This window comes from Orcinus orca, chromosome 9, assembly GCF_937001465.1.
Source record: "Orcinus orca chromosome 9, mOrcOrc1.1, whole genome shotgun sequence".
NCBI classification, from domain to species: Eukaryota; Metazoa; Chordata; class Mammalia; order Artiodactyla; family Delphinidae; genus Orcinus; species Orcinus orca.
In genome coordinates, this window is record NC_064567.1 from 79,504,204 (window position 1) to 79,523,221 (window position 19,018).

At 37.2% G+C, this 19,018-nt stretch overlaps 1 protein-coding gene across 1 annotated transcript in view; it reads left to right on the plus strand.

Moving 5' to 3' along the window:
- SEMA3E (semaphorin 3E) overlaps positions 1-17,947 on the plus strand; it is a 265,665-nt gene extending 247,718 nt beyond the window's left edge. Inside the window, exon 17 of the mRNA XM_004263414.3 lies at positions 13,411-17,947. Coding sequence (XP_004263462.1) covers positions 13,411-13,863 — 453 coding nt within the window. The 3' untranslated portion in view covers positions 13,864-17,947. The remainder of the gene's footprint in view (positions 1-13,410) is intronic.
- Positions 17,948-19,018: the final 1,071 nt, after the last annotated feature.

Genomic DNA, 19,018 nt, shown 5'->3' on the forward strand with positions numbered 1-19,018 from the left:
ATCAGGTAGTGCCTGATTTCTGTAGACATAACAATATATATTGAGTTATTCACAATCTAAAACAAAACAAAACACACAGTTGCTGCCTTCGTCAAAAGCTGAATGTGCGTGCTGTGTACACAGGGCAAAATGACTTTACGTGTGTATTCTTTCGGAGTTTTTTAGAGTGTGTTTAGAGTTTTTTCAGCGTTTAGAGTTTGGACCATTTTTGCATTTATTATAGTTACTATAAGACATACAAGATAATTTTATTATCAGATCTTGACCGTTGCACAGGATGTTTAAGTTCAACTAGTCCAATTCTTAACTCATGTGGGTATGCGTTTTCAGAGTATCCCTGACAGTGGCCGTCAAGGCTCATCCTGGACGCTACAAGCCACGGTCAGCCCATAGCCTTTCTGAAAAGTTTTGATTGTCGTATCCTTTTATTGAACTGCTATTGTTGAGTCTGGAATCCACTTACAGATCCACCCTCAACTCTCCTGAGCTGTCCAGAAATCATGTATTCAGGTGGATGACGTTTTTGCTCCAATTAATATGTAGAAATGCTCCATAACCGAATTTCTAGAAAGCTTTTAGGAATTCAGTTATCTGGTTTCTAAACTGGATCACTGCAGTTCTCTCGAATATGCACTTTATAGTTTCTTGCTTCCTTAAATAATAAATATGAAACGTAACATGTTATTAATTCCAGAAATGTTTATGGAAAGCCTAATTTATAAGTAATTTATAAGGACTTCATAAGGGAGCATTTTCCCTTGGCTTGACGACCTGGTTAATTGTGGTGTGCATTGTGATTCTGACACCCTGGGGGAGAAGCCTTCATAGAAGGGACTTGGGAGATGAGGTTCTTTAATGTGCATCTACTGTATACAGGAACTGGGGTAGGTGCCTTACCTTCTTATTCTCGGATCTCACAGCTGCACCTTAGGCATAAGAATTCTCATCTTACAAATGCAGAAGCTAAAACTCAAAGAGGTAGAGCTCATAAAGTCAGTTACAGACCCAAGGTTTGAACTCAGGTATTCCTGCCTCCCAAGCTGAGCTGCTTCACATTTATTCAGCAGCCAAGTAATGAGGAATTTGCTATCTGCGTTTTATAAAATGTACCATTTGATTCTTAAAAATGTATTTATAGATGAGATCATTGAGACACAGAATGTTTAATCACTTTCCTGGTTACTCATACCTAGTGAGGCAGATTCAAATCCAGGTCTCTTAGTTCTTTCTACTAACTCACTCCATCTTCTGAAATCAGAATTCTAAATACAGTTTCACATGCTCTGGGACAAGCATGGGGCAAAGGGAAAACTGTTCACTGCAGAAGTTCTGGAATTTGATTTCTGAAAAATGCTCCTGTTGTCAGATATATATATGTGTGTGTGTGTATATATATATGTACATATATATGTATATATATTTTTTTTTTCCATCAGAGTTTAGTGGAGCGTGCTGCCTCAGCTTTGTTGGCACTCTACCTCATTTTCTTGGGTTTTAACTAAAATAACGCTTTATTCATTTATTTGAAACTTATTTAGTGAGCATCTATTATGTCCTGCTTTCGTAAAACTTGTACTCTGGAGAACAGAGAAAGATAGCAATAATAATAATATGACTAAGTAAGAACATTCTTTAAAGTATCAGTTGATGGTAAGGAGAAAAATACAAGAGAGATTACTTGCAGGGAAAGGTTGCAATATTAAACGGGTGGTCATGGAAGGCCTTACTAAGAAGTTCACCAACAAAGTGACATTTGCAAATGACTCGACAGAGGTGAGGTAATAGGCCACTAACAGTGTTGGATAATGGCTTTCTGGACAGTGAGAACAGCAGGTGCCAAGGCCCTGTTTCATCCGGAGGGCACCTGATATATTAGAAGAACATCAGAGTGGAGGGCCACGTGGCTGGAGGAGACAGAGCAATAGGGAAACTAATAAACTGAGTCAAAAAGTGAGGTAAAGGGCCAGCTCATGCAGGGATTTGTAGGCCCTTATAAAGGGCTTTAGTTTTTGCTCTGAATTAAATACAAAGCCATTGGGTAGTTTACAGGAGAGCTATGACATGGTCAAAATTCGGTTTTAAAAAGATGACTTTGGTTATTGTATCAAGACTGTAGCATGTGGGTGTGGAGATAAGGGTGGAAGCAGGGATGATAGGGACATGCATCATCATGTTCAACGGCACAACATTAACTGTCAGTGTGCCCTTCACCTACGAAGTCAAAGGATGGGCAAGTGACCACCTCATACACATAAGAACAAGTGCTTCACATATATTCTTCAGTATTATTGAAAATTGTGAAGGCTGTTTAATATATTTAATATCTCAAATGGAAAGCATTTTCAACCTTCTGTTCTCCTCCCCAAGTGTCTAAAATTAGTGTTTTGAATTCAATAAATATTCATTCAGAGCCTACCTTAATAGGTGATGAAAAAATCATAGCCTTAGCCTTGTTGAAGCCTATAGGCTTACAGTGTATACAGTAATGTGAACAGATAGTTATAATATATTGTGTTCATTACAACGTAGTGTGCAACCATGGGAAAAGAAAATTGTCTCAACCGACAGGTCAGCTGTGGACATGGCACTATGGACACTTAGGAAAAAATCCAAGGCAGAGGTGACATCTGAGCTGTGTTTTAATGGATGAATAGAAGCCAACTAGCGGAAAGAGTGGTGTAATCGTATGTGCTGGAGATGACAAACAATACGGTCATTGTAGATCTGTGGAGGACATGAGGATGCAAAAATGAGTAGATCCACCAAGGAACCATTTCACTTTATCTATAAGCCAATGAGAATGCCTTAGACAAACTGTTTAGACACATTACTCTAGAAACTGGCTTACCAGCTTGGAGGACAGGCAAGCTGACAAGGAGACCATTTAAGAAGGTATTTCAATGGTCAAATGAAAGAGTTTTGATCAAACTAAGCAGTGGTTTTAGGAAGGGAGAAGACAGATTTTAATTTTTATGGGATAACATTGAGTGCATTTGATATTTGAGATAAAAGAGAAATGATCAGAAGTGATTCATATGTTCCCGGTTTGGGTGTTTGTGTGGTTGATGGTGCAGTGATGTGATTCCAAGAACACAGGGAGGAAAGGAAGAGTTTGTTGTTGGCCGTATTGAATTGGGGCTCCAGTAAAGCATGTGGACAGAGCTGTCCTTCTGGTATATGCATGCCTGGGAATATAAAGCCCAAAGGAAAGATTTGGAATGGCAAGAGATGTGTGAGAGACATTCGCAAAGAGGCGTTAAATTCATGGAGATAATAAAAGTAAGAATAATCTAGCAAGCATCTATACTTAAATATGGCTTACTGTGTGCCAGGCACTGTCCTATGAATGTTACCTATAGTAATACTTTTAATCATTGCAACAGCCTTATGAAATAGATAGAATTATTGTCCCCACTTTATCGATGAAGAAACTGAAGCACAGAGATTGAGTTACTTGCATAATATCACATAGCTTGTGAATTTGAGCCAGATATTCTGGTTTTAACCCTAGGCCCTTAGTTACACTGCAGTGGTGCCTCTAACTGCCATAGCCTGCCTTGGAGGCTTGGGGTAAATAAGAAGCATTGTGAGCTAAAGCTAGAAGCAAGGGGAAAACGCACATATAAGGAAAAAATAGGAGAAGAAAAAACGCTAAAAGTTGAAGAGTAAAATCGTTAGGGAAACAAGTCATCATTGTAGTTAACATTCATTTAGTGCTTACTGTGTGCCCCGTACTGTTCTAAGTGCTTCATGTGTAGTAACTTTTTTAAAACTTACAACATTTCTCTGCAGTAGTTAGTATTATTATGTGCATTACAGAGATAAAATTAAGTAACTGATGTAAAGTACACAAATGGTAAGTACCACTAGAGTAGTATAGCTTGAGGAAGTAGAGATGGTGCAGATGGGGATGTGGTATAGTAGAACTCAGAGAAAAGGAATTGGATAAGGACAAAGTAACAAACAGCACCCGTTGAAAAATTCAAAAAAATAAGTGCCCAGGCTCTAGTGCAAACATTCAGTAGAATGGTTAAGCCAGGAGCCAGCTAGCAACAGGTGACGTGACGTTGATGCTCGGGGCTGTGTGGGATTAGAAACAGTTCGTATCATGTTCTCGACCTAAAGGTTTAGGTGAGAAGTTTGAGAGAGGTCAACAGTAGGAGACGAGAATTGAAAGAACTTCTGCTTTGCTTTTTTGGCTTAAGAAAAACAGTGACTTGGTCATGGTTAGAGGTTGAAGGGAAGTAGCCATGAAGAAGAAAATGTGCAGTTAATTGATGGAGCAAGATGAAGAGTATGGGAGAGAATATCATTGCAGAAGTGACAGGGTGGATTCTAAGAAGGAAGAGGAAGAACCCTCGTTCTCTGAACTGAGGAGAAAAGAAAAGAAGGATTTTATGTATGTGGATAAGGGTAAGTTCATTTACAGAATCCTAGTTTAGCTGTTCCATAGGCCTTCTATAATTGTTTAAATTAGGTGGCCGTATATATTTCTACATATAATTTGAATTTGGAATACAGCTCAAATCTTCCTTTTATGAAGGAGGTATAAAGTATGTTTGTGTGGTTGCAAAGGACAGAACTGTTAGAAACACAACTAAATCACCCCAAAATGATATACCCTGGTTTATGAAGTCTCAATTTCTGCAGCTTGATGTATTTGAATTTACAAACCTCCAAAATAATTGCAAAACTTGAATTCTGAGTAACATCCCAAAGGAAAGGCATCCCTACTTGTTAAGGCATGTGGTTGGAAAATTGCATTATTTCTCTATGTATTTCTCTTTCTCTGAAATGCATGAGCACTATATTTTAAAACTAAGTAATTGAGGGACTTCCCTGGCAGTCCAGTGGTTAAGACTGCCTTCCAATGCAGGGGGTACGGGTTCAATCCCTGGGCAGGGAGCTAAGATCCCACATGCCAGGGCCAAAAAACCAAAACGTGAAATAGAGGCAATATTGTAACAAATTCAATAAAGACTTCAAAAATGGTGCACATCAAAAAAAAAATCTTAAAAAAATTTTTTTAATGAAATAAAACTAATTGAGGAGAAATTGAAATATGCATTGATTTGCTTAGATTTAAATATTTATTAGTTCACTGTGTGTAATTTTCACTTATCATGACAAAGAAAGCCGTAGTTTCTTCAAGCTACTCAGATTAGTGTAACTGCTCACGTTAATATGATCCTCATTTTGAATGTTTTAAGTTTGGAGTATATTATTTTTAACCTGAAAATAGAATAGTCTTTGGAACCTTGACAATAATTTAAAACAGAAGTTGGCGAAGTACAACCTGCGGGCCAAATCTGGCCCTCAGCCTCGTTTATAAATAAAATTTTATTTGAAAACTGCCACGCTCACTTGTTTACCTGGTGTCTATGATTGTTTTCATGCTACAGCTGCAAGGTTGAGTAGTTATAACAGAGACCATATGACATATGAAGCCCCAAATCTTTATAGCCCTTTACAGGAAGTGCATTGACCTCTGATTAAAGAGCTCAAAATGAAAACGTATACAAGTAAAGTCTTATTAAGTACCTCTGTACTTTGGACAAAATGTCTTTTCATGAAAAACCAAGCCCTCATTTTGTGCTGAGCACTATAAGTTCATTGGAATGAGTTTTCAGCAAAACCAAACAAAATGAATATTTTCTTGGAATGTGCTCTTTGGGATTTGATTCTTTACTGACAAAACCAATGTGCATCCCAAAGACACTGTAAACAAGGTTGGGTTCTAGGAAGGAGTTCATAAATCCCCAGTGGGGAAGTTTCAGAGCAATCCCCAAATGCGTAAAATATTCTTCATGCCCATGCCAAAGTGGTATAAGGCAGGCCAGTAAGCTGCTGGTCCATAAGACCATCATCATCATTTATCCCTTGGTAAGCATGGAAGATTTATTTCCCCCTTGATCTTTGTTGATCCTTTCCATTGGGGATTCTCTACTTAAGGGAAACTATTTTTGTGTGTTTGTGGGTCTTAAAAATAAAGTATCAATTTTATGCACTGTATAGACTGCTTAAGTAATGCTCAGATGTGCATGTTTATTATAGAAAATTCAAGAGAGGATGTAAGTTGACAGCAAAACTCCAAAACTTCAATTTGACTTTACTCTCTCAATTCTTTTTTAACTCTCTACCAAAAATTTGTCACTTCTTAACTTCGTCTTCAGACCACCTACTGAGTAGGATAAATTCATCAAAGTTATTTAAATATTGTTGAGAAATCTAAGAGGCATAGTTAACTTATCAGTCAGCAGTTCCTTCTAGATAACTTAGAGTTCATTGCATCTATGCTAAATTGGTACAGTCTCCATGAAAGCATAATTTTATTGATGATTCAATGCATTACGGAGACAGCTTCTCTTGTAAAAACAAAAGAAAGAAAAGTGGAGTACACAGATCACATCTTTTAATGTTGCAGTTGCATTATGTAGTCAAAACTCGGAAACTTTTGAAGCAAAATTTTATCTTCATTGTACCATCTTGTTGGCTAGAGGACTCATGTTTTCTTGACCTTCACCAGTGCTAGCTAATCCATGACAGGGATCAGTGACAGCCCTAAGTTTACATTTCTGTCTTTATTTACATGTTTTGAAAGCATCAGATTTGTTTCACGTGAATATTATTTCTTTGTTTTTCTTGTTATCATAACATTAAAGTATGTGAACTCTTTGCCTCGTTTGAAACATCTGTTTAGTAGTTTTGATGTTTCTACTTCAGTCTGTTAAAAAATGTTCTCATTTTTTCTAAACTAACAACTATTTACAGGTAAATATTCAAAACTTACATTTTTGAACCTTGACAGGCATGTTTTTATAATGTCATATGCCTCGTATTTTAGTTCTGGAGTAATTAGCAATATAGCTTATTAATTTCATTTTTTCCATTGCAATGGTGAAGACAGTTTCTGTTGTATGAAGGGAAAATATAAAGCAGCTATGTGATCATAAGAATGGATCTAGAGTTTCAGGTAGAACTGTCTTCTGTTAATTTTCCAAGAGAATGCTGAACACCTTTGAAAATTGAACATGTATCTTTCTAGATCTATGGAATCAGATCACGATCTGTTTAATCCCATTGAGACCAGTCTGACTGTGGACATCTGATTAAACGAAGTAACATGGTAATGCAGAAAGTAACTTTAAAAGTATATTTTAGAGACACTTGGATCTCAGAATTTATCATACTTTCCTCTTTCCTTTGGTCACTAGGAAATTTAGTTTGGAATTTATACTCCAATTAGAGTAGCTGTTCAGTGCCTTATGGTATGCAGTTTTGTGTTCAAACATTATCTTTACTTTCATCCTCTGTCCTCTTATTCCCTTCATCCTGATCATCCTGATATTCTTTTTTATTTTTTTATTTTATTTATTTTGCTGCATCAGGTCCTAGTCGCGGCATGTGGGATCCTTCGCTGTGGCGCATGGGCTCTTTGTTGCGGTGCACGGACTTCTCTAGTTGCGGCATGTGGGCTTCTTTCTAGTTGTGGCTTGCAGGCTCCAGAGCGCGCGGGCTCAGTAGTTGCGGCACGCAGGCTCTCTAATTGTGGCATGCAGGCTCTAGAGCACACGGGCTCAGTAGTTGCAGCACGTGGGCTTAGTTGCCCCACAGCATGTGGGATCTTAGTTCCCTGACCAGGGATAGAACGCACATCCCCTGCATTGGAAGGCGGATTCTTAACCACTGGACCACCGGGGAAGTCCCCTGATATTCTTATCTATAGAAATTTTCAACAAAACATTACTTTTAAACTGCTGTTTGCTTATTTTCAAACAATATTTCTAAAAGTATATAATTATAGTATACTAGAGGATGAACAGATCTTACAGACAATTTAGTTTATTGTTTTCCAAACCAGGATGATCACTACGAACATTTGGGGTTTATTTTATTTTTTATTTATTTTATTTTTTTATTTTTACATCTTTATTGGAGTATAATTGGTTTACAATGGTGTGTTAGTTTCTGCTTTATAACAAAGTGAATCAGTTATACATATATATATGTTTTCATATCTCTTCCCTGTTGCGTCTCCCTCCCTCCCACCCTCCCTATCTCACCCCTACATTTGGAGTTTTTGTTGGTTTGTTTGGTTTGCTTTTTGGTTCTTATTTTTTACTTCAGTTGCATAATTTAATTATACTGCTTTTTATGGCACATTGTCATGATCAGTCCACACAAATGTCCTCTCTTGTTTGACTTTATTTTTCCTAGACCACCTTTCTCCATTTTCATCCTTGCTTCCCCATGTACATCCACTGTAATGATTGGGATAAGTCCAGTACTACATTTGTATACTGAACAAGTATGTAACATTTTTAGTGTACATGAGCTGAGAAAATAAATGTATTGTGTTATAACCCTTATTCTGCTTCTGCTTTTTAAAACTCAGCACTATGTTTGTAGGGTTTATCACCGTTGCTTTGTGTGTCTCTGTTTCATTGTTTCTGAAGGCTGCTCATCCCATCGCGTGTATTCACTGCTCCTAATTGATCCATTCCCCTACGAGTGGACCAAGAGTGTTGTTAATTCTCACTACCATATCTTTGTTTTTTTGTTTTTTGTTTTTTTTTTTGTGGTACGCGGGCCTCTCACTGTTGTGGTCCCTCCCGTTGCGGAGCACAGGCTCCAGACGCGCAGGCTCAGCGGCCATGGCTCACGGGCCTAGCCGCTCCGCGGCATGTGGGATCTTCCCGGACCGGGGCACGAACCCGTGTCCCCTGCATCGGCAGGTGGACTCCCAACCACTGCGCCACCAGGGAAGCCCTCACTACCATATCTTTAATGATCATCTCTGCAGGTAACCCCTTATAGATCTGAGTGAAAATTTCTAAATTATTATCTGTCAACATCTTTCATTTCTATAAGTATTGCCAGCTTGCTTTGCAGAATTTCTGCACCATCTGCACTCTCAAAGCAGTTCATGTGGGTTCCCATTTCCCTATATCCTCACCTATATTTGGTATTTTCTATTTTTTGCCTTTCTTCTGGGTATAATGTAGTATTTCGTTTAAATTTGCGTTCCTAAAATTACTAGTAAGGTTGAACATTAACTTTGCATACTTATTAAACATTTGGGTTTCTCCTCTGAATTGCCTATTTATATGCTTTTTCCATTCCATCTTTTATTTCTCTTTGTTGACTTTCAAGAATTCTTTGCATCGTCTGTGTATATTAATCCATTCTTGAATATAAATATTCCAAACTTCTTTGATATAGTTGATATTTTGAATACATTTTTCACAGTATAGAGTTCTTATTTATGATAACTTTCTTCTCAGCATCTTCTTGTGTTAGATTTACGTTTTCTCCAGTTGGATCTTTAATCTGAAGTAAATACAGCTTTACTTGTTCTCTGTATAGTGTGGTAGGTTTCCCCAAATGAGCTATTAAGTAATTCATCCTGTCTCTCTTGGGGAATCATCTCTGTCATATAGCAAGTTCACATTGGAAAGTGTTTTTAATAAAAGGAAATTTTTATTTTTATACTGTAATATATGATACATTTTCTGTAAGTCAAACACATTTTTTTTTATTGAAAGAAGGCCAGATAAACAAATGTATAAAATTGTTCGTCTTTATTTCTTTACTAAAACTGATTTCATTGTTAAATATATTCTGAACTAACCAATTCAAGGCCTATGTCTGTCCATTTCCTATAAAAAGTGTGGAACCGTATCATATGGTTGATACACATGGACATCACTGCTTCTTCCTGACTAGCTACCAGATGTGCAGGGTTCTTTGTTCAATTACTTTTTTTATTTGACATTATGAAACATACTGAATCAATCTTTATAGCTAAAAATATTAATACCATTTTCAGTAAGAAATTTTGTTTTTATTGATTGCCTATAAGAATATTTGATAAAGTGATGTATTATGTACCATCTTCTTTTTTTTATATAAATTTATTTCTTTTTTGGCTGCATTGGGTCTTCGCCACTGTGCGCGGACTTTCTCTAGTTGCGGCGAGCGGGGGCCACTCTTCATTGTGGTGCGCGGGCCTCTCATTGCAGTGGCCTCTCCTGCTGCGGAGCACAGGCTCTAGGTGCGTGGGCTTCAGCAGTTGCAGCACGTGGGCTCAGTAGCTGTGGCTCGCGGGCTCCAGAGCGCAGGCTCAGCAGTTGTGGCACACGGGCTCAGTTGCTTCACGGCATATGGGATCTTCCCTGGCCAGGGCTCGAACCCATGTCTCCTGCATTGGCAGGAGGATTCTTAACCACTGCGCCACCAGGGAAGTCCCTATACCATTTTCTTGACCAGGGAAATCTGGTCTGCAGACAGAACAGCTGGATGAAAACAATTCTGTAATAAAGATTTGATGTTGAAGATATCCATGTTAACAAAAGGAGAAAGATTAAATTGTGGAAAGAATTAAAATCCAAATTTCTCAGTCATTTTTTATTTTTAGGCATATTTTTATCATAGGCCATGGAAGATATATTTAACTTTCAAAGCAGTTTAACCTTCATAGTGTACAGCTGTCCAGACTCAAGAGTTAAAACATCTTTTCCTAAATTTATGATTCACTGTAACCAGGAGGGGAGACCAAAATTCCAAGACAGGCACTATCTATAACATGCAAATAAATGATGTAGGACAATTCTCATTGTAATTGTCGTGCTTCCACATTTTTGAACCAGTCTGGACTTTATCTATACACAGTGCAGTTTCTCAAACTTGGGTTTCTGATTATGAAAGAAACGCCTGCTTTTTATACCAGACTTCTAAACAGAAAACAAAAAACAAGAAACTACTTCTCATCCAGTGATGAAAGGTTTGTATTTATTTCTATTTTTGCTTTATTTCAAAACACTTTCATAGACTGCTTGCTCTATGCCAGAAACTAGGCTAGGTGACTTTCGTGTTTTCTCATGTATTATTCACTCTCACAGGAGGTATAGTAGGGAGAGATCAAAGGATCATATTCGTGATGATGTTTGTATGCAGATTCTTTTCAGGGGAAGACAGTGTCCTGGAACTGTTTTTTCTATGTATCTGTGGAGCACAGACCTCTTCTTTCATTAGTTAGTAACTGCTTCTGAAATCATGCTTGTTTCCTCTCTATCCAAGTCATTATTGAACTTACCTAGAAAAAGTGAATGACTTTTGGATGTATCTTTACGGGTATACCCCATTGTTTTGCATGTTTGTGCACTATGAACTAATTAGTATGTTCTCATTTTTCAGTGTGTTCTGAGCACTCACTGTGGAATATTCAGAGTGATTAGGAGATAGGCCTTTGCCATTATGAAACTTAGTATATGGTTCAAGAGATAAAAATTGTATGGAAAAATAATTTGAAGAGGAATAAAAATACCAACTTATGTACTACAGATGTGAATGCTATTGAGTTACAGAAAGAAACAAAAGATTTTTGTGGGCTGTAAAGAAAGTATTCATTTAAGAAGGGGAAATTTAAGCCTAGAAGGAATTTTTTTAAGTAATGGATGGGTGGAGTTCCCAACAACAGAAAGGAGTTCAACTAATGGAAAGAAAGACTAAGACCAGAATAAGACCTGGAAGTGCGAAGTAAGGGGAGAGCTCAGGGGCCAAGAGCAGTGGCAGTTGTGCGGAGGAAGGTTTGATTCTAGTATTGTATAGGTTCCCCCCACCACCTGCCGTTAAAAATAAAACATTTTCTTGGGCTGCCATCATCACTTAGAATGTTTATTAAATAGTCACAAGACTGAAACCAGAAATGCATTCTTTATGCTCATAGCTTTTATTCAAATATAGAATGAAAATAAATTTACAAATAAATATATGCATCATTTAAATGTTTATTTAATGTGATGACTCTTTTTCGCTGAAATAAGGTATCTCCGTGAACATATTTTGGAATACAGACTACCACATACGTGTGTGTACGTGTGTGTGTAAAACATCTATCCACAGCACCTTGTGCCATATGATGACGCAGTCCCCACACACGTTGTTCAAGTGACCTCAAAACTTTTTACGTACATTAGTACGTAGAGTTGTCGTTTGGTTTTCATACGGCTGGAATGTATCAGTAACATATTAAATTTACCTTTGTTCTCAGCAGCTGGAAACTATTCAAGCTTTAAAAATGGTTCAGAATAAACACAAAGACTCACAATGAGGTTGATCTTCCACACGATCCCAAATAGAGTTTATTAATTTATATTGATTATCATGAAAATAAACACATTAAGAAATCCTTCTAGAAAATTCATTCATCTCCAGAAGTGTTCCTCTTCCACCAACCCTAGTGAGAAACACCACATTAAGCTGCTTTGGGATAGACAATCAGAAAGGCAGAATCTGGTTCCTTGAGCAATGCTCACCTGCTCAGAGAAGCAATAGAGTCTGAATAAGTTCTCAATCAGGAGCATGACGAAAAGGAGTGGACTTTGAAGAGTAGAATAGCGCCCATATGTTGACATAAAGGAGAAAGATACCAGGTAAAAGAAAACTTATTACAGGACTCTTGTTATGTATTTGCAGGTAATGTTGCAGGCTCGGGTGTACAAAGGTTAACAGGTGAAATGATGGTATTAAGGGAAGGAGATACTTTGACATTGGGTGTGAAGGAGGCCTGAAGAAATGACATTTGGTTCAGCCTTTCGGGCTGAGAAGGAACCAGCCGTATGGGAGTCCCTCTAGGTCCTGAAACAGAATGAAGTTGGGCATGAAAGCAGGAACAGAAAGAAGAAGGATTTGGGGGAGACTGCCATGAGATAAGGTCAAAGAAACAGTCATGAAATACGTAGCAAAAAACAGTGAAATGGAATGGATGGATTTTGGGGGTTGTTTTTTCGGTAAGGAGAGAGAGTATAGGTATCCCAGCTCTCTCAACACAGGTCCTTGTAGGTACATTGAGCATTATGATCTGGGAAACATAAGAACCCCTGAACTAATAATGTGAGAAATGGCATTTGTTCTGGCATTACAAAAGAAATTAAATTTGACAAATCTTCATTTCACTCAAACTTTGAGTGCTATGCTGAACTGGGAGAAAGCTCTCTCAGTTTGCTCTTAACAATACTGATGTAAATTGACCTCAAAGTCATTGATATGAAGTGATCTCAATATAAATAAGTTCAGGACACACACACACATACCTGATGTAATTACCTCTTTCTCATATATATTTATACTATATTTATATATAGTATAACAATATAAATATAATATAAAAGAAATATATGTATTAAAATATGAAATAAATAAAATACATCATTTATATACATTTATATAATATATAGTTAATATACTCATATAATAGGTATATAGTATATATAATTATATATATGATTTTTAGGATTTCATCATACGATAACAAAAATGAAAAAATTCTAGATAGTGGAAAGGGTTATAGGTTGGCGTTCTTTTGTCCTGGATAATACTTCAGTGCCATTGATTTTCTTGTTCTTGCAGGTGAAGACAGATGACAGAATGGTTAAGATGGACCTCGGTTTACTCTTCCTGAGGGTACACAAAGTGGATGCTGGGACCTATTTTTGCCAGACAGTAGAACATAGTTTCGTCCATACAATCCGGAAAATCACCCTGGAGGTTGTGGAAGAGGAGAGAGTGGAGGAAATGTTTACCAAAGACTACGAAGAGGACGGGCCTCACAAGACGCCTTGTCCTGTTCAGAGCAGCATCCCACATGGAACCAAACCCTGGTACAAGGAATTCTTGCAGCTGATTGGTTATAGCAACTTCCAGAGAGTAGAAGAATACTGTGAAAAGGTATGGTGCACGGATAAAAAGAGAAAAAAGCTTAAAATGTCCCCTTCCAAGTGGAAGTATGCCAACCCACAGGAAAAAAAGCTCCGTCCCAGAGCCGAGCATTACCGCCTGCCTAGGCATGTGCTGGACTCCTGATGGGGCGAAACCAGCTACTGGCTTCTGAAGAATTTATATTTAGAAACCAAAAAAAAAAGAGAAAGAGAAACCATCCACCTTCTTTGTATTACTTAAAAGAGATTTCTGTAATACAGAAAGGACTATAAAGGTGTTATGATAAATTATTCTATATACTCATTTGACTGGTTGAACCTTACATAAAATTACCTAATTTTTTAAAAACGTTATTGCTTGATGATTTCACATTATATTTATCAAAAGGTGACCATAGCTGTAGCTTTGAGTACTTGTCTGCTTTTCCATGGCAATTATTATTTTACCCTGGGAAGACTTAAGATTATTGCAATATTGCTGAAAAATTAGAGATTTTCATAATCATGGCAAAAATATACGTTTTGATCCTTCTGAATTTCGCCTTTCCACCACGATGTAAAATATATAGAATATCAGATACTTTAACATTCTCATGTGAACCATCTGGAGTCTTTAAGAATTATTGTGTTAGTGTTGTCTAAGCCATGAGCTTTATGAAGCGGGTGTGTTGTAATTATCGTAAACCATGAAGGAAAACTTGTGGTCACCTCGAGGCTTGTGCTTTTCATAAAACGTTCATTAAACCACATTCACAATAGTCCTGTTTCAGGATGAAAACACATTCTTTCAATTTCACTCCAGTGCAGAAAGAAGAAAGTCAAGGTAACTACTCAGAAAAACAGCAAAATATGTCAGAACAGCTGGAGTGACAGACTCTAACTGAAAACATTTTTGCTGCCCTCTTGTGGTAGAAAAGGTATATTCTCTCTTTTTTTTTTTTTTTTTTTAATTCTATGGATTGTGCAGTAAAGATCTGAAACCAGTTTCTCAGTAACTGTATCTAGCTCATTTTCAGAAAAAAACCTAACTGGAGTAAAAATGTGTTAATACTTATATCATGTTTTAAAGTAGAGATAATATGTTTATTATTACCTCACAAGCCCAAAATGAAGATACTACGGCACTGAAGCTCTATTAAAACTTAAATTTTATGCCTTTTAAATAGTCTTCCGTGAAATCTAAAAGATATTCCAGAAACATGTTTTATTATTTAAAAATAAGTAAAGCATTCTGCTCTCAGATACCAAAATTTCCTTTCAATTTTATATTAACAGATAGGAAAATTGTTTCATGAGGTTCACTTAACTACTGAGATGTTTAGAGCACCTTAACTTTTTTCTTATAAATCTTATCAGAAGTTTTTATTTTTGAGAATGCTTATTTCCTGAAGTTTTTTCTTCTGTTTTGTTTAGCCATTAACTTTCTAAAATATGAAATTCTGAGAGTTTTCATTTAACCACAAACTAAAAGCAAGTGAATTACACATGAAAACAGTTATGAATATTTAAATGTTCATTTTGAATAACGTTCATTTCAGTTTTCAAAATTAGCTTATAGGCTGTACATTTAAGAAAGTTAAAGTGTTGATAACTTGTGATGGTTTGCAATTTCATTCAAACATTAACATATTTAAGAAAGTTTGGAAAGTTCATTCAATAAGCTACCAAGCTCCAAAAGTCCTAAAGGAAACAAATATATCAGAAGTTAACATTCTCTGAAACATGCAGTTGTTATTTACCTAGAAATCCACTGGAGGTCATTGCTGCCCACCAATATTAACCGAAAACTGTATATGTTTCAATAAAAGCCTGCCCAACGTGGAGAAATAGAACCATAACCACAAATCACAGGGTGGGTCCTTAGCCAACTTTATGTCTGAAATACTCAAAGTGAACAGATAAGGCAAAGCATAATTGAAAATATTCTTCCATTAACACAAGAGAAGGGAAAGTAGGATTTTCTCCTGTATTCAAAATTTTTTAAAAATAAGGCAGTTGCCGTATAAGTAGTTATCATTTTAAATAACACACACAAGCAGTTAGTAATAATGATAGCAGTGACGTCAATTGTGAGCTAAAATATTTGGTAACTGAAGAGAGAAGACTAAGGAAAATAACTTTTCTATGACGTAAGTCTTAAGAATAAATGGTCCTACAAGCTGTTCAACTAAAATGAGATGACTATTTTAACAAGAAAAAGAAAGAAGCTTCTTAAAATGCTAACTTGAAAGAAGCCTGATAAGAAAATTTTGAGGACACAAGTTCACAGTTTAGGGAGAGCACTAAATTTCATACACACTTATTTTTCTGTTTTCTCAGTTTCTGTCTCTCTCTCTCTGTCTCTCTGCTGCCGGCTCCTCGCTCCTCTTTTCTCCCCCCATACGTGAGTGCAGGTACACAATCTCACACGCACACACACATCATGACATACTTTAAGATAAATTTCCATTGCCCTCTCAAAAGACAAACCAACAACCTATTCTGTCCTGTCCTTCTTGGGAATCTGAAACATACCACAAAAACATATTTGGAATCTTTTGTTCTGTCTGGCATTAGAAATCAAATTTAGAATCTCCTTTGCGACATGCCCAAGCTTGGAAAATCACAGGTGAATTGATCCTTTCTATCCCCTTTTTCTTGTACTCAGGAAGGGCACATACTTAGTCACCTGCCTTGACACCAGCACATTTTTGCCAGACCCCGTGCCCTCTGGGAACACACAGCTGAGAAAGAATCGTAACCCATAACTACCCATCCTAGATTCAAAGGGACACCTCCCTGTGGGGTCAGTCTCCTGCTTCTTCAGCTGCCTTCTATGTTATTCTCTGGGAAGGGAGAGGACCTGTGAATAGAATGAGTTTGGCATAGGACAATGTGCACCTCTGTTTTCAGTTTTGTGTCACCCATTGAGCTAGAGGTGGAGATCTGTTAACTAGAAGGATTACAACTTGAACGGATCTTACTTTATGATTTGTCACGTCTCTTCCACATCTAGCCTTCTACATTGCTAATGTTTTCTTTTGTGGTTATTACCGAATATTTCAGTGCAAAGCTATCAACTTGGAGAAACAGGATTTAAAAATAGTAATAAACACTCATAAGAGCTCTAGCAAAAAGGGAGCAGAAAGTCTTTGCCTGCTTAGTAAGTGGCAATTCCATATATATTTTAGAGATTTTTCCTTCCTAAAGTTAGTTAAATACTTAGGATGTTTTTAATCAAGTGTGTAATATTCGCTATAGGGTGTAGGGTTTTGTAAATCTTCATAGTTATTATGAACATTTGTAAAATTTGTAAATTACAGTAAATCGTTTTGAGTGTTAGTGGTAAGCATGAAACAAACACAGCAGCTGTTGTCCTTGAAATGAATTGTCTTCAGCCTGACTGATGTATTAAAAATATCACTTAGCGGGCTTCCCTGGTGGCGCAGTGGTTGAGAGTCCGCCTGCCGATGCAGGGGAGACGGATTCGTGTCCCGGTCCGGGAAGATCCCACATGCCGCGGAGCGGCTGGGCCCGTGAGCCATGGCCGCTGAGCCTGCGCGTCCGGAGCCTGTGCTCCGCAACGGGAGAGGCCACAGCAGTGAGAGGCCTGCGTACCGCAAAAATAAATAAATAAATAATCTTTACGAAAAATATCACTTAGCATTGTATAGGTATTTGAGATCCCAGGAGAAAGTGCCACAGTCATGATGCCTGTAAGGAGTTGCTGTTATTTTTCTTAGAGCAAAGTATCACATTGAGATACTCCTTCAAAAGCAGTGCTCATTATTCAGGCCAACAACTGTTGCATTTGAATCAGATATAAATAATAGATTTTCCAGAAACACTTTCGATTGTAGTATGTTATGTAAGCTGGTACGTTTATTTTATTTTTGTTGGGAAGATAGCGTTATCTTTTTGGCTTTCATTATAAACTCAGTGTGTTCTGTTTGTGTCTAACTGGCTTAGTTACAAGCTAGAGGACTGTATTGGGGTATTTCTGTCTGTATGGCTTCCTTTTATTTGCTTGCCTGTGTCCATCACAGCATGTGCCATATTGTTTCTTCTTACTGATGATAAGCCATGAGACTTATTACCATCTGGTGGCAAGCTCCAAAGACCATTGACAATGGGTCTCTTTGACTGTTGCATGAATCTGCCACTGTACACTGCAGAATTTGTACCATTATGTATAATTTCTATTTAGTTCAACTTAGAGGATAAAGAAATAAATATTTGTAAACCCTTGAGTGCTGTCCGAGGAGTGTTTTCTCACTTTTTGGCAGTTGAAGCCCAGTTTCATAACATGTCAAGCTGAACGTAAACATACAATGTTAGACAAGCACTGATTTTTAAGAAGTTAGAAAAGAATTCAGTTCTCTTTCATTTCAAATGTGTAAGTCAACTTTCTTAAGAAGGAGAGCTCGTTCATGTCAATACCTTGCAGCAGTTGGATTTGTTTATGTCACATCACGTTTCTAGGACCAGCATCCAGAAATCCCTTTCAAAGCTGCATCATCCAGGTAAGAGATACGGAAAATGAATGCCTTTAAAATGGTATCTAATAGGGTGTTTACGATTTTTACAAGCCTCGACCGGTATCTAAATTGCTGTTTTCTCTGCTATTTTTTATAGGAACTTGGGGAGGTCATTTAAATGAGATTTAGTGTTAAATGACTCCTTCTTTGGGGAGTTTTGTTTTCAAGGCCAATTTTATTGTATCGGTAAGTAGTTCCGATGTTTTAAAGGAAGATTTTGGCAGCAACCTAGGACATGTTTCTGGCAGCTTTGTGATACGACAGTGCCATTACTGCTTATGCATGTTTCACACTTGCATTTATTTATCATACAGGGCCTACTTTTACTGTAGTATTTGATGAACCCATTGAAACTGCTCTTTAGATCCATACTCAGCCATTAGTCGAGGAAAAGTAGAGAAACATTTGTGGGGATTAGAAATCGCTTACCTATTATTCAAAGGGAACAAAAGTCTGCACCCCTTTTTATTCAGAACTATGAGCCAGGCAGTGGATGGTTGCTTAATAATGCCATTAGGTTATGTAGATCAATAAAAATTGAATTATATTTGTTCTCAGAAGATGTTTTCATTGGAAAAATTCCAAATCTTCATTTTACCTCATGCACTGAGACACTCAACAAGAGTGTAGCTTTCAAAATTTTTTTTCAAGTGTTTTGAGTGTTGTGAAAAGTACTTCTAATTGTGAATCTTGGGACTTCTGGTCAGGATGGCATTGAAAAGCCACGCTTTGATTCAGAGGAGCTGCAGTGATGTAGCAATGATAGTACATAAAAAGAAAAAA